Below are 16,887 nucleotides of genomic sequence, written 5' to 3'. Positions count from 1 at the left end.
TGCACACAAGCCAAAGCACGTAGGGTTTGCCAATTGGCAGCAATATGGTCAGAATGAACTTCAATTATGTGGAATCAATTAATAACTTGAGTTATGCATGCATAACTTAAACATGAATACTCTATGGTTTCATAGTAAGCTGTGAAATACGAAACTCCAAAATAAAAGATGGAACAATCAGGAATTATGTTCTGAGCAAAGCCCTACCTTTCAATCTCATCGTCCTTATTGAGTATTTCCATATGACTGTCTTTGAGTCTCAGATAGGTGTACCCCAACCTGAGAGAATGTGTGTATGCGTGAAAATGTAGAGAGGGAAGATAATGTTCTGTAGGTTAGAAGGAGATACACACACACTCTTTGTACCAGTCAGAAGTTTGGACACATCTACTCATTCAAGGATTTTTGTCTATTTTTACTATTTTCTACATTGTAGAATAATAGTGAATACATCAACACTATGAAATAACACATACATGTAGTAACCAAAATATTAAATATTAAATCTAAATAAATCACTGACAGTATCACCAGCAAAGGACCCACACACCATGACACCTCTTCCTCCATGCTTCCCAGTGGAAACTACACATACGGAGACCATCCGTTCACCCACTGTGCGTCTCACAAAAAATATTCTAAATAAATCACTGACAGTGTCACCAGCAAAGGACCCACACACCATGACACCTCTTCCTCCATGCTTCCCAGTGGAAACTACACATACGGAGACCATCCGTTCACCCACTGTGCGTCTCACAAAGACACGGTGGTTGGAATCAAAAATCTCAAATTTGGACTCATCAGACCAAAGGACAGATTTCCACCGGTCTAATGTTTGTTGCTCGTGTTTTTTGGCCCAGCAAGTATCTTCTTCTTATTGGTGTTCTTTAGTGGTGGTTTCTTTGCAGCAATTCGACCATGTTGAGATGTGTCTGTTACTTGAACTCAGTGAAGCATTTATTTGGGCTGCAATTTCTGAGGCTGGTAACTGAGTAACTTATCCTCTGCAGCAGATGTAACTCGGTGTCTTCCTTTTCTGTGGCGGTCCTCATGAGAGCCAGTTTCATCATAGCGCTTGATGGTTTTTGTGACTGCACTTGAAGAAGCTTTCAAAGTTCTTAACATTTTCTGGATTAACTGACCTTCATGTCTTAAAGTAATGATGGACTGTCGTTTCTCTTTGCTTATTTGAGCTGGTCTTGCCATAATACGGACTTGGTCTTCTACCAAATAGGGCTATCTTCTGCACACTTTATTGGTTACTACATGATTCCATGTGTTATTTCATAGTTTTGATGTCTTCACTATTATTCTACAACGTAGACAATAGTAAAAACAAAGAAAAACCCTGGAATTAGTAGGGGTGTCCAAACTTTTGACTGGTAGTGTATATCAGCTTGACAGTAGACACCCATCCAGTACAGCATTGAGGTCATTACAACAGGGCCACTATGACAGAGTCCAGTACAATAGCGTGATCAGCTGCACCCTAAACAGACCCACCACCATGACCAGAGACCATGGAGTTGTAAATGTGAGCATGTGTTCTTACATGTGAGATAAACAGCATGACTAAGTGCGTGTGTACAGTGTGTGCGTACATGCGTGAATGGGTGTGAGAAAAAGCATGACTACTTGCGTTCTTGTTTATCACTCTGTGTATTGCCTAGTGCAGGGTGTCAATCTGGCCCGCGGGTGGTATGAAGTAAATCGATCTCAATCAACATCGAAATGACTAAAACCAAATCGAAACTGTATAGAAATGATAATGGACCTACCTTTATAGTCTATTCACTCTGTCCAGCTTGCTAAAAGTCATTGAAACGAAAGCTAGACAGTCATGGAGAATTGGAAATTCCAAAAGCGATTTTGGAATTTAATCAATTTTAAGTGCAAAGAACATTGTGAGGTCTGAATGCGCCCTGCAGTGCAAAAATAGTTGGTGACACCCCTGGACTAGTCTGTGTATGTGTATTGTTAAATGTGTGCATGTATTGTGTGTGTGTGTGTGTGTATGTGTCCTTCGGTGTGTGTGTGTGTCAATTGAGGTTCCTTAGAGGAAGAAGGGGAGAACCATCCTAAAAAAAAGTTATCCTTTTTAGATAAAACTAAATAAATGTACGTCACCAAATAATTGATTAAAAAACACTGTTTTGCAATGAAAGTCTACACTCTGTAGGTTAGCACCATTGTGTAGCTGGAGGACAGCTAGCTTCTGTCCTCCTCTGAGTACATTACACCAATGCCATGATTACTGTATATATATATATATACATACATACATACAGTGGGGCAAAAAAGTATTTAGTCAGCCACCAATTGTGCAAGTTCTCCCACTAAAAAAGATGAGACAATTTTTGTAATTTTCATCATAGGTACACTTCAACTATGACAGACAAAATGAGAAAAAAAAATCTGAAAATCACATTGTAGGATTTTTAATGAATTTATTTGCAAATTATGGTGGAAAATAAGTATTTGGTCACCTACAAACAAGCAAGATTTCTGGCTCTCACAGACCTGTAACTTCTTCTTTAAGAGGCTCCTCTGTCCTCCACTCGTTACCTGCATTAATGGCACCTGTTTGAACTTGTTATCAGTATAAAAGACACCTGTCCACAACCTGAAACAGTCACACTCCAAACTCCACTATGGCCAAGACCAAAGAGCTGTCAAGGACACCAGAAACAAAATTGTTCACCTGCACCAGGCTGGGAAGACTGAATCTGCAATAGGTAAGCAGCTTGGTTTGAAGAAATCAACTGTGGGAGCAATTATTAGGAAATGGAAGACATACAAGACCACTGATTATCTCCCTCGATCTGGGGCTCCACGCAAGATATCACACCCCCCAGTGGGGTCAAAATTATCACAAGAACGGAGAGCAAAAATCCCAGAACCACACGGGGGGACCTAGTAAATGACCTGCAGAGAGCTGGAACCAAAGTAACAAAGCCTACCATCTGTAACACACTACGCCGCCAGGGACTCGAATCCTGCAGTGCCAGACGTGTCCCCCTGCTTAAGCCAGTACATGTCCAGGCCCATCTGAAGTTTGCTAGAGAGCATTTGGATGATCCAGAAGAAGATTGGGAGAATGTCATATGGTCAGATGAAACCAAAATATAACTTTTTGGTAAAAACTCAACTCGTCGTGTTTGGAGGACAAAGAATGCTGAGTTGCATCCAAAGAACACCATACCTACTGTGAAGCATGGGGGTGGAAACATCATGCTTTGGGGCTGTTTTTCTGCAAAGGGACCAGGACGACTGATCCGTGTAAAGGAAAGAATGAATGGGGCCATGTATCGTGAGATTTTGAGTGAAAACCTCCTTCCATCAGCAAGGGCATTGAAGATGAAACGTGGCTGGGTCTTTCAGCATGACAATGATCCCAAACACACCGCCCGGGCAACGAAGGAGTGGCTTCGTAAGAAGCATTTCAAGGTCCTGGAGTGGCCTAGCCAGTCTCCAGATCTCAACCCCATAGAAAATCGTTGGAGAGAGTTGAAAGTCCGTGTTGCCCAGCAACAGCCCCAAAACATCACTGCTCTAGAGGAGATGGGCCAAAATACAGGCAACAGTGTGTGAAAACCTTGTGAAGACTTACAGAAAACGTTTGACCTCTGTCATTGCCAACAAAGGGTATATAACAAAGTATTGAGAAACTTTTGTTATTGACCAAATACTTATTTTCCACCATAATTTGCAAATAAATTCTTTAAAAATCCTACAATGTGATTTTCTGGATTTTTTTCCCTAATTTTGTCTGTCATAGTTGAAGTGTACCTATGATGAAAATTACTGGCCTCTCTCATCTTTTTAAGTGGGAGAACTTGCACAATTGGTGGCTGACTAAATACTTTTTTGCCCCACTGTGTGTGTGTGTGTGTGTGTGTGTATATATATATATATATATATCTCTATATATATATATATATATATATATATATATATATATATGTATATGTATATACATATGTATATATATATATATATATATATATGTGATAACCTTTGTATGCTTGCAATGCTCAATGATGGAATTGTACTGAGTAAATGGAGATGTAGTGCTTTAGTTCTCAGGCTGAGAATTGTCTGCACCTGCTGATTGTCACACGGGCTCAAGGCCAAGATAGCAGAGTGAGAAACCACAGTCTAGACATGCTTTTCTCATCTTAGTTACTTTGCAGCTAATCCAATGCAACAATGCTAAGGTATGATTGATGGTAGGTTGTCACACCCACTAGTATAATGAGCTTTGTCTCCTGTTTCACCAAACAGATCTTTACTATAGACTACTGAGGTATTCTGTATGTGAAACTCTGTCTGCAATTGCATTTTATTACTAAAGAGTTTTATACCAAGGTTCCTGTGTCATCTATCTGGAAGACTGATTGTTAAAGGAAACTTACGTCACCCCATGCAAAGGACCAGCCAACACCACTGGGGCCCGCCGGTATAACTGCTAAACTGCTTTCTGACTGTACACTATACTGTATGAACGTAGTGGGTTTACTAACGTGTTAGTTCTCGTAGACTATGACGTGACAACGATGTAGGCTGTGTGTAGTGGTTAGCGTTCATGATATGAAGGTTTGGCTTGGAAATATTTTTTTCGCCTGATCCCAGACAGCTTATGTGTTGTGCACTGAAATCCACAAGTGAAGGGAAAAGGTGAGAGGAGAGTGCATAGATAGTTGCACGAAGGAATTATATACAGTGCCTTGCGAAAGTATTCGGCCCCCTTGAACTTTGCGACCTTTTGCCACATTTCAGGCTTCAAACATAAAGATATAAAACTGTATTTTTTTGTGAAGAATCAACAACAAGTGGGACACAATCATGAAGTGGAACGACATTTATTGGATATTTCAAACTTTTTTAACAAATCAAAAACTGAAATATTGGGCGTGCAAAATTATTCAGCCCTCTTAAGTTAATACTTTGTAGCGCCACCTTTTGCTGCGATTACAGCTGTAAGTCGCTTGGGGTATGTCTCTATCAGTTTTGCACATCGAGAGACTGACATTTTTTCCCATTCCTCCTTGCAAAACAGCTCGAGCTCAGTGAGGTTGGATGGAGAGCATTTGTGAACAGCAGTTTTCAGTTCTTTCCACAGATTCTCGATTGGATTCAGGTCTGGACATTGACTTGGCCATTCTAACACCTGGATATGTTTATTTTTGAACCATTCCATTGTAGATTTTGCTTTATGTTTTGGATCATTGTCTTGTTGGAAGACAAATCTCCGTCCCAGTCTCAGGTCTTTTGCAGACTCCATCAGGTTTTCTTCCAGAATGGTCCTGCATTTGGCTCCATCCATCTTCCCATCAATTTTAACCATCTTCCCTGTCCCTACTGAAGAAAAGCAGGCCCAAACCATGATGCTGCCACCACCATGTTTGACAGTGGGGATGGTGTGTTCAGCTGTGTTGCTTTTACGCCAAACATAACGTTTTGCATTGTTGCCAAAAAGTTCAATTTTGGTTTCATCTGACCAGAGCACCTTCTTCCACATGTTTGGTGTGTCTCCCAGGTGGCTTGTGGCAAACTTTAAACGACACTTTTTATGGATATCTTTAAGAAATGGCTTTCTTCTTGCCACTCTTCCATAAAGGCCAGATTTGTGCAATATACAACTGATTGTTGTCCTATGGACAGAGTCTCCCACCTCAGCTGTAGATCTCTGCAGTTCATCCAGAGTGATCATGGGCCTCTTGGCTGCATCTCTGATCAGTCTTCTCCTTGTATGAGCTGAAAGTTTAGAGGGACGGCCAGGTCTTGGTAGATTTGCAGTGGTCTGATACTCCTTCCATTTCAATATTATCGCTTGCACAGTGCTCCTTGGGATGTTTAAAGCTTGGGAAATATTTTTGTATCCAAATCCAGCTTTAAACTTCTTCACAACAGTATCTCGGACCTGCCTGGTGTGTTCCTTGTTCTTCATGATGCTCTCTGCGCTTTTAACGGACCTCTGAGACTATCACAGTGCAGGTGCATTTATACGGAGACTTGATTACACACAGGTGGATTGTATTTATCATCATTAGTCATTTAGGTCAACATTGGATCATTCAGAGATCCTTACTGAACTTCTGGAGAGAGTTTGCTGCACTGAAAGTAAAGGGGCTGAATAATTTTGCACGCCCAATTTTTCAGTTTTTGATTTGTTAAAAAAGTTTGAAATATCCAATAAATGTCGTTCCACTTCATGATTGTGTCCCACTTGATGTTGATTCTTCACAAAAAATACAGTTTTATATCTTTATGTTTGAAGCCTGAAATGTGGCAAAAGGTCGCAAAGTTCAAGGGGGCCGAATACTTTCGCAAGGCACTGTATACACTGTACAACAAGCAAAGTGATGATGCTGTTTGTATGTGACTGCTATGAAACTGAACTGTTTGTGTGTGATCAGGGGTGTATTAATTCCACCGTTTCTCTTGAAAAATGTTTCTTAAATGAAAAGAAACTGGGATAAACATACCTGCATTTGCCCAATAAAAACTAATTTGCAACTGTTGGACTAATGATTCCACCCTAGATCAGCTAGATGCACTCAAAATTATCATCTCGACCTGTGACCCAACATTGTAAACATTTATTCATAGTCTAGGTTATAGCAACCTCATAATGGGTACAGTGAAAATTGTAGTATTACCTAGTAGACTAAACCTAGCGATGTTACATTGAACTGGGTGAATGGCATATGAATGACAGTCACCCAATATCCTCCCTCATCTTAAACGGCTCCAACCGCCACTGGTGTGTGTGTTACCTCTTCATGCCTTCCACCAGAGCCACCTCATCAGGAGAGGATGATATGTAGAAGGAGGTGGGCTTTCCCAGGTGGATCCCTCTCTTGATGCTGTCCACTGTCTCCTCCTCCTTCACCTGCACCGTGTGGCAAAGACACAGAGCCCGGAAGAACAGGTCCTCGTGCTCCTGACACACACAGGAACACAGACACACTATTACACACTGGTACACACTGGTACACACTGCTACACACTGCTACACACTGTGTCTTACCCTGCGGTATCCTCCAGGAGAAGAGTCGATCATGTCTATGCTGGAAGCAGCACTGAGGATCTGTCCGTTACAGATGGCGTGGGGGATATACACGTGTCCGTCCACACAGCACTCTATAAACTCCATGTTGTTCTCTGTCAACGTCCCTGTCTTATCAGTAAACACATACTCTACCTGCACACACAGACAGAAGCAGAAGTTATCTTTAGATGCTGACCTAGGCCCGTATCCACAAAGCATCTCAGAGTAGAAAATTGGTCATCCGTTGTGAGAAGAGAGACATTTTACTCCTACGGGAAAAAACAAAAGCTATGCATGAAGCCCCTTTATTCATAATAGTCACACAGAGTCGACATATATTTAGGAGACTTCATGAGCTGTCCTAACCAGTTAAGAGTTACCAGCAGGTGTCTTAATAATGGAAAAATGCAGCGAGTCAGTGGTTCCTGCACCACATGCAATAGCTTTGGAGTTGTCGAAAGAATGTTTTGATAATTCTAAAGAATCAATCCACAAATAATCTAGACCTAGATGAAACAGCATCACTTGTGCCTTTGACAATGATTTCACATAAGACCTATTTCATATGTTTTCCTTTCAATTATTTAACTAACTACATTATGCTGTTATTTCAAGTTATCCCTTTGGAGTGCAATATCACGTGAAAAAACAAGCCTAAATTAGGCATACGTATAAATTGGGTAGTTGAAGACATCTAGGCCTTATGTTAACTTTGATTGTCTTTGATGAAAATGAAAGACCTTTCAAACATTGTATGCAACATTACCGGTGAGTGGCTTGGGGCTGACTGTGCCAAAGCGATTTAGAGTTGTTAAACGGGAGTGACGAGTGTGTTGATATAACGGTCATACAACCATCAGAATTGGTAAAAACAAAAGCTTATTAGGCGACAATTAAGAGAACTGATCATGTCAGGAGAAATGATATTAAACATTTTACCATTGCAACATTAGGATGTACAGACACATTCACTGTGGTTGTCTGAAGCGTGCTATAGAGTTTACACCTGGCGAGGCTTCCTCATGATTGGTTATTCCCCGTCATTTGCAACAATGTCAATGAGTATCATCAGTATCTTTCCTTTGTCGGTACCTCAAACTGTTGTGACTACCAGCTGAGATAAACGTTTCTGAGTTGATTTTACTCCTGGCTCAGAGTTCGTCTGAACAGTGTTTTACCATCGTCCTAAAAGCTGGGAGTTTTTTGTTGTTGTCTTAAAAACAGGTTAACAGGATTTCAAAGATATTTTCTGAGATGCTTTATGGATACAAGCCCTAAACACCGTTTTTGGAGTGTGTGTAGTATACGTATGTGTGTGTTTGTGTACTCTACCTGCAGTATAAATGTGTGTGTGCGTGTGTGTGGACACAAGTTCACATGTTCAGAAGATGTGTGAGTGTGTGTACCTGTCCGAGCTCTTCGTTGAGGTCAGATGTGTTGACCTGAGCCCCCACCCCCAGCTCCTCATCATACATATCCTTGTCCCAGGCTATGAAGTAAGAACCCAGGAACTTCTGCATCTCCACGGTAACGTACATGGAGACTGGGATGATGTAGTTAAACAACACCATGAAGGCCAGGAAGTCTGTGAACGCCCTGATCACCTGAGAGAGAGAGAATAAGATGGAGGGAGGAGTAGAGGCAGGGAGGAGGAGGATGTAGGAAGAGAGAGAATAAGATGGAGGGAGGAGTAGAGGCAGGGAGGAGGAGGATGTAGGAAGAGAGAGAATAAGATGGAGGGAGGAGTAGAGGCAGGGAGGAGGAGGATGTAGGAAGAGAGAGAATAAGATGGAGGGAGGAGTAGAGGCAGGGAGGAGGAGGATGTAGGAAGAGAGAGAAGGGGAGAACGAGAATGAAAGGATGGTTAGAGACAAAGAAGAGGCTTTATCAGAATCAGTGAACGTTAAATAGGGAGTGACCTGATTATTCATTTTGCTATGACAGCGTGCTTTGTGGGTAGTGTAGTAGTTTGGGGGACTAACCACATGGCGTTCTCTGTCGATCTCGGTCCTGTGGTTGTACCAGGGTTCATCGCGGTCAGCAGACCACTGCCACGCATACTTCAGAACCGTGTTAATGACCGCTTTACTGATCAGGATACACAGATACACGATTAGGAACGCATTCATAGACCTGGAGGGAGGTAGAGGGAGGAGAGGTTTAGAGGAGCTAAATGCAGATTGATTCTCCAGAACTGGATGTAAAATAATTGTCAATAGAGCATCACACACACACACACACACACACACACACACACACACACACACACACACACACACACACAGCTTGAATGAGATCAAATAGAATTATGCAGACTTTATGTAATAACAGAGTCTACTATTCCTGCTACTATTCTAACTCCTGCTACTATTCTAACTCCTGCTATCCTTCATCAGACAGGTAGTTCTAGCCACACCAGAGCAACCAGACACAGAGAGGGGAAGGTATGGGAATAAATCTTACTTTTCCACAGCTGAGCGTTTCTGGGATTTGGACTGGTAGTTAAGCGCCATCTTGGTGTCCATGCCTGTGTAAATGGCTACAGCTGAGGGAACAACAACCAAGGGTTACCATCACTACAGACGCAGAACAGTGTGTGTGTGTGTGTGTGTGTGTGTGTGTGTGTGTGAAGAATGTATTTCATAGTCAGGAGGACACGTTTCGGTGGACGGTATGGCTATTGCAACATGTGCCGACTCACACACAAATATAACCATAGATGTAACTTCAAACACAGAACAGTGTGTGTGTTACCATAAATGTGTCCTGTGTTCTTCAGGGTAGCTCCTCTGAGGAGAAGGTTCTCAGCTCCCAGCGGTCTAAAATGAGAAAAGGAACCAGATAAAAAGTCAAAAAGAAAAGGCTTTACTATCTATGGCAAAGACTGTTTAGGAATGAAAGAGGGGGATGCTGGTCTTACCTGGCTATGGGATCTTCTCTTTCCTTATAAATATTGATGCGCCCCACAAATCTAAATGGGAAAAACAAAATGTATGCAATTTTCAACAAACAAACAGGTCACTCAATGATTCTGTGTGTCACACATTGAGTGTCACTCACTTGTAGAGGTCAGGTTGTGGTTGTTCACATTCAATAGTCGCATGTAGAGAGTCCACCTCCTGCTCTGTCTTAAAGGCCATGGTGTCTGGTACAGCATAGTAGGTCTGACACAGCATAGTAGGGGGGAGAGAGATGAATCACTTAGAAGTCATGTTTGATCAGAGAGCATGCTGGAATAATTCAGGGATGAATCCCAGCAGTGTATGTGTGTGTGCGTAACAGTATGTGAGTGTGTGTGTGCACATACCTTGTGGCTAGACTCTCCATCCAGGCTGGTAGTGGTGACGTAGCAGGTTCCGTCACCGCGGCTGGATGAAAGGAGGATGAGGTCACAGGGGAACGTCTCGTCCTCCCTCACCATGACAACGTCCCCCACCTGACAGGTCAACCACATTATCAGTTTAGACTCAAGAAATACAGGCTGGGTCCTAAAATCACACACTATTCCCTTGTTCACTACTGTTGACCTGATCTAAATGGTGTGATATAGCCAAATTCGTTGGTGGGTGTTTTTTTTTTTGGTGTGGGTGGGGCTAGAGCGGCTAACTTCCTGCAATTTTACACATTTTTTAAAAATGCGCAGAGAATTTTTTGTGTGTGGTTTAGTTAGTTCTTTTTTCCAACCCATCCCGTGAGAGTGAATGTCATTCCAGTTCATCTGCTCTGTAAAATTTATTAAAATCTGACTAACTGCTTGCTAGGAATTCTATCTGATGGTGTTTGTATGTTTAGGTAAAAAGACAAATAATGTCCCGTTTGGAACACTTTTAATCAATTTTTTTGCTCAATCTGAGTGGGTGAGCCAGACAACCCAGTGGGTGGGCCTGGGTCCACCCAGGCTCACTCGTGACTTCGCTCCTGGGACTACCATATTCCTCTTACAGTGTACTGCTTTTGACCAGAGCTGTACCTGGTGGCTCTGGTGGTCAAAATGTTTGCACTATTTGGGGGATGGGATATCATTTAAATGTGATAAACCCCATGCCATTGTAAACATACACAGAGGTGCTGCTGTAGATCCAGAAAAAAATAGCAGCTCTCCTACAGGAAACACACATGCCTCGCGCACAATCACACTTTCAGAGGTGCTGCTGTAGATCCAGAAATAATTAGCAGCTCTCCTACAGGAAACACACAGACGCACAATCACACTTCCACTCCTTTTTTCCTGGGGATTGAGTTGTTGCGTAACAGTGGGATTATGCAAGTGGAGCAGCTTAACCGCCTATAAATCCCATCTCTACGGTGACCGTACACACCACTGTACTGCACATACACTCTCTATAGCTACGATTAATATCTTCTTTACTATTCCTCTTTTCCCCACAATCCACTCTGTTTCAGTCAGGGGACCATCGGTGAGGAACATCGGTAGAATGTGCATGTACAGTTGAAGTCGGAAGTTTACATAAACTGAGTTTAAATGTAGTTGGCAAAGGTGTTTCACAATTGCTGACATTTAATCCTGGTAAAAATTCCCTGTCTTAGATAAGTTAGGATCACCACTTTATTTTAATAATGTGAAATGTCAGAATAATAGTAGAGAGAATGATTTCTTTCATCACATTCCCAGTGGGTCAGAAGTTTACATACACTCAATTAGTATTGAGTACCATTGCCTTTAAATTGTTTAACTTGGGTCAAACGTTTTGGGTAGCCTTCCACAATAAGTTGGGCGAATTTTATCCCATTCCTCAGCCTCACGCACAGGCTTTTTCAGTTCTGCCCACAAATTATCTATGGGATTGAGGTCAGGGCTTTGTGATGGCCACTCCAATACCTTGACTTTGTTGTCCCTTAAGCCATTTTGCCACAACTTTGTATGCTTGGAGTCATTGTCCATTTGGAAGACCCATTCGTGACCAAGCTTTAACTTCCTGACTGATGTCTTGAGATGTTGCTTCAATATATCCACATAATTCTCCTGCCTCATGATGCCATCTTGTGAAGTACACCAGTCCCTCCTGCAGCAAAGCACCCCCGCAAAATGGTGCTGCCACCCGTGCTTCCCGGTTGGGATGGTGTTCTTGGGGGGGGGGGGAGTTGGACTAGTAACCGAAATGTTGCAAGATCGAATCCCCGAACCAACAAGGTCTGTCGTTCTGCCCCTGAACAAGGCAGTTAACCCACTGTTCCTAGACCGTCATTGAAAATAAGAATTTGTTCTTAACTGACTTGCCTAGTTAAATAAAGGTAAAATAAAATATTTGGCTTGCAAGCCTCCCCCTTTTTCCTCCAAACATAACAATGGTCATTATGGCAAAACAGTTCTAATTTTGTTTCATCAGGCCAGAGGACATTTCTCCAAAAAGTACAATCTTTGTCCACATGTGCAGTTGCAAACCGTAGTCTGGCTTTTTTATGGCGGTTTTGGAGCAGTGGCTTCTTCCCTGCAGAGCGGCCTTTCAGATTATGTTGATATAGGACTTGTTTTACTGTGGATATAGATACTTTTGTACCTGTTTCCTCCAGCATCTTCACAAGATCCTTTGCTGCTGTTCTGGGATTGATTTGCACTTTTCGCACCAGACTGAATGCGTCTCCTTCCTGAACGTTATGATAGCCGTGTGGTCCCATGGTGTTTATACTTGCATACTATTGCTTGTACAGATGAACGTGGTACCTTCAGGCGTTTGGAAATTGCTCCCAAGGATGAACCCAACTTGTGGAGGTCTACAATTTTTTCTGAGTTCTTGGCTGATTTCTTCAGATTTTCCCATGATGTCAAGCAAAGAGGCACTGAGTTTGAAGGTAGGCCTTGAAATACATCCACAGGTACACCTCCAATTTAATCAAATGATGTCAATTAGCTTCAATCAGAAGCTTCTAAAGCCATGACATCATTTTCTGGAAACTTCCAAGCTGTTTAAAGGCACAATCAACTTAGTGTATGTAAACTTCTGACCTACTGGAATTGTGAAACAGTGAATTATAAGTGAAATAATCTGTCTGTAAACAATTGTAGGAAAGATTACTTGTGTCATGCACAAAGTAGATGTCCTAACCGACTTGCCAAAACTATAGATTGTGAACAAGAAATTTGTGGAGCGGTTGAAAAACAAGTTTTAATGACTCCAACCTAAGTGTATGTAAACTTCCGACTTCAACTGTATGTGTGTGTGTGGATGAAGAATGTCTTTCATAGTCAGTACACGTTTCAGTGGACAGCATGGCTATGGCAACACGTGCCGACGCACACTCAAATACAACTATAGATATTACAGTAACACCCATACAAATCCTATTAAATTCTAATTCCTAATTCTATGGTAATATAGTGGTTCTGACCCTAGTCCAGCCTGACATCACAGAAGACAACAGGATAATAGCGACCCGGCATATCAGTCATATTGATATTTCATCTCTGTCTGGAAAGGAAAATCCTTTTCCCTGTATGGGACCAGAGTAATCACAACAGGAATGTTTGGGATGGTACTGTAGGGGGAACGTTGATCTTCTCTGGGACGCTAGCTATGGCATTGCAGACGAACGCACGCACGTTCCCATGGAGAACGGCCTTAAAAAGGTCTCAGGAACGGATTTCATTTCAATACGATCAAAGATGATAGCCGTGGCTATGATATAAATGTTCAAAGGTTATATAACCAGGGGTATTATTCAGTGTACAAAATAATCACTGTTCATTTTGTTACATGAATAATAATATAATGAAGAAGAATGAGCTCTCATACTAGCCATTATACTCACATACAACAGCTATTACAACTAAAGGCTCTTATCTGAACATGAATGAACATGCTTGAGAAACACCAGCCAATGAGGCCCAAAGGCGTCATAATAATGTGTTGTAGACTGGAGAGTAGAAGAGCCATTAATAGTGTAGTAGTACCCGTAGCTTGGAGCTCTGTGTCCTCACCACTGTCCCCTGCTGCACCATGTCCACAGGACACTCATTTATACTGCAGTCTGCCTTGTGTCTCAGCCAGTCTTCATAACCCTGGAGGAGAGCAGGGGAGGACGGAGGGGGTTGAGAGATACAAGGAGGAAAGGGCATGTGGGATTGTGGGGAGAAATGGAGCACACACACAGAGAGAGAGAGAGATACGCTCATCGCTGGTATCTAATTAGTGGTATATTCCGTCAGCATGGTGACCTGTTTCCATGGCCTCTACATAACATGTCATGTTATAGATTAATGATTGTATAAGGCCTGGGCTTTATAAGCCAGGTGTGGTTCATGCATCACTGCTATCATCACATCTGCTGTCACTACCTGAACACAGTGGAGGAAAGCTTCCCTAGATTTACCAACACCAATGACCAGAGGATGTGTGTGTCTTTGTCTCACCTACCTGTTTAATGGCGGTGACAGTGATGACAAAGAAGAGAGGCAGTCCGCTGGTGACAGGGCTGGTGGGTGTGTCTATGATGAGCTGAGGAGAGAGGAAGAGAACCAGCTGATTATCATTCATTCAGGTTCTCCGTGGTACAAAGATGGACCACCGCCAACCAGTCTCCTCCTCTTACTGTTCATCATCTCCTCCGGCTACTGGGCGGGACTGGAAGGCTCCTATCATATCCATTGTGGACCATGACCATAAGCCATTCCAAGCCGAACAATTAACTACCATTCACTCCACATAGCCTACGTGTTTAACTGATAATATGAAACAGCAGTCTTTACAGTATGTATAATAAAACAGCCCTGGGGTTCAGATCAAACAGAGAGATGGCATATTCTCACCTGGACCAGGAAGATTAGCAGAAAGTAGAAGTTGGCGATTCTTCTGAACTGTTCAAACAGGTTCTTGGGGATGAAGTTCCATAAGGTGTACTGGTAGAGAGAACACACACCACAGGAGGTTGGTGGCACCTTAATTGGGGAGGACGGGCTTGTGGTAATGGCTGAAGCGGAATCAGAGGAATTAAATCAAATACACCAAATACATGGTTTCCAGGTGTTTGATGCCATTCGCGCCGTTCCAGATATTATTATGAGCCGTCCTCCCCTCAGCAGCCTCCACTGACATTACCCACATTATCAACATGTTTTCTAGAGAGAGGGAATAACACTTTATACCAGTGTGTCTTTTCTTTCTTAAATTAATCCAAAATTGATATCAACAATGACAGTTCCTCATAGAAACGGCTAACGAACCTCGAGCAGTAGCAGATATCTATGGTTGTCACCCACATTAAGAGGTTGCTAATCATAGATGACATACTGTCACAAGAGCACAACATGCTTGGTTGTAAGGGCTAAATGACGTGGTTGTTGTGCTGACGGCTTGGTTGCCATGACACCTGCTCACCTTGGAGGAGACGATGCGGTTGTCAGGGTAACGTTGAGGGATGTAGGCCTCGGCCGCCGGTGGGGGTTCTTTGTGACCGATGTAAACCGTACGACTGTCCACCCAATACTCCTCCCCCGCACACTGTTAGAGAGAAAGGGTGGGGGGGAGACACAGAGAGCGAGAAACAGAGAGCAAGAGAAGGAGAGACAGAAAGTGAGGAGAGACAATAAGAGGGAATAATAACACGTTGTAGCAAAATTGTAGCAAAACGTTTTGATTTCAAATGTGCATTCTTATTGAACAAGTTCATGTTCAGCAGTAGTGTCAGTAAAAACATTTCCTACAGAACACATGATCCAGGTTTTATAAGGAAGTTGAGCTACCCTGAATTAAACTACCTCCCACAAGATTCTCAAGAAACAGAAGTGAAAGAGTTGCTTCAGATAGCAGCTGTGCCTTTACCACTGTGATTCTATAGAATACACAGGGTGAGTGAGAGTGAGAGTGAGCTCAAGAGATCTTCTGCAAAAAAATAATTACAGTTGGATAAATGTAGATAAGTCCTTGCGAAAAAAATGCAAGTTTATACAGGATACTAACCTCAACATTAAAATCAAATCAAAATTCCATACCTAAATCTCTTAGAACCAGAGTAAGTCCAGAGCAGGATAGTTCCTGTAGAGGGTAAAACCCTAGTGTAATGGTTTATTGGCCAGACCCGTAAGGAGGTTGGAAGCCCAGTCACAGTGAGGCCGCGGGGTGTGTGTGCGCGAGCGTGTGTGTATGAATGTTTGAACAAGATACGTCTGTAGTAACGGTAGCAATAAGAGAGGGCCCTGGTCTTTGGGTAAATATATAAATGTATTTTGTTCAGTCTGCATATAAAAAGGAAAATATATGTTGTTACATTCCCCAGTTCCTGTGTTGTGGTTTTGTTTGTATGTGTGTGTTTCAGGAAAATGGCTTCCTGAAATTCCCTCCAAGCAGCTGATTGGTTGGCCACATTGCTAATTGGAGGTGACCCCCGTCATGTCAGGATACAGCTGTATCCCATTAGACTCCTTCTCCAGCTATGTAAGCCAGTGTTCTGTTGCTCAGAAGAGAGCTGAGGGTTATATCATATGTTGGTTGGTTCTCAGAAAGACATTTGATATGTACTATGTTAGTTGTTGCTGAGAGAGCTGATTGTTATGTTCTGTGTTAGTTTGTTGCTCGGAGAGAGAGAGCTTCTTTAATGTCCTGAGTTAGTTTTTTCTCAGTTTTTGTTGTGAAATAGTTTGTATTGTTCCCAGGGGGGAAGGGGAAGACACCTAGGGGGTGCTTAGGCAAGAGGCCTGCGAGCATACATAACCCGTAGTATTCACTGTCTATGCACACTAGGCAAGACCTGGGCGGACCACCCTGTATCTTGGTTAGTTGTCCAGGTGGTGCTAAAAGTGAGGTAAGTAGTGGGTAGGCAGGTTAGATAGGAGAGGGTAGGTTAGGTAAGTAGTGGGTAGGTAGGTAAGGTATGAG

General features: G+C 42.4%; 1 protein-coding gene across 6 annotated transcripts in view; it reads right to left on the bottom strand.

Annotated features, from left to right (window-relative positions):
- The window catches only part of LOC139380605 (phospholipid-transporting ATPase IH-like), a 71,185-nt gene that overhangs the window by 22,120 nt on the left and 32,178 nt on the right, over positions 1–16,887 (bottom strand). For all 6 annotated transcript variants that reach the window (XR_011628450.1, XM_071123437.1, XM_071123438.1 and 3 more), the window contains exons 2-15: positions 15,391–15,513; positions 14,823–14,912; positions 14,431–14,511; positions 13,968–14,075; positions 10,365–10,493; positions 10,118–10,221; positions 9,978–10,028; positions 9,812–9,876; positions 9,521–9,602; positions 9,040–9,190; positions 8,464–8,661; positions 7,037–7,210; positions 6,783–6,949; positions 208–279 (exon numbers count right to left, since the gene is read on the bottom strand). Coding sequence is in view for 5 of the 6 variants with exons in the window: in XM_071123437.1 (XP_070979538.1) it covers positions 208–279; positions 6,783–6,949; positions 7,037–7,210; positions 8,464–8,661; positions 9,040–9,190; positions 9,521–9,602; positions 9,812–9,876; positions 9,978–10,028; positions 10,118–10,221; positions 10,365–10,493; positions 13,968–14,075; positions 14,431–14,511; positions 14,823–14,912; positions 15,391–15,513 (1,595 nt within the window). In the remaining variant the exon portion in view is untranslated. The remainder of the gene's footprint in view (positions 1–207; positions 280–6,782; positions 6,950–7,036; positions 7,211–8,463; positions 8,662–9,039; positions 9,191–9,520; positions 9,603–9,811; positions 9,877–9,977; positions 10,029–10,117; positions 10,222–10,364; positions 10,494–13,967; positions 14,076–14,430; positions 14,512–14,822; positions 14,913–15,390; positions 15,514–16,887) is intronic.

This window comes from Oncorhynchus clarkii, chromosome 22 (genome assembly GCF_045791955.1).
Source record: "Oncorhynchus clarkii lewisi isolate Uvic-CL-2024 chromosome 22, UVic_Ocla_1.0, whole genome shotgun sequence".
NCBI classification, from domain to species: domain Eukaryota; kingdom Metazoa; phylum Chordata; class Actinopteri; order Salmoniformes; family Salmonidae; genus Oncorhynchus; species Oncorhynchus clarkii.
Note: the sequence above shows the minus strand (reverse complement) of the source record. Positions and strands in the feature narration are given on the sequence as shown.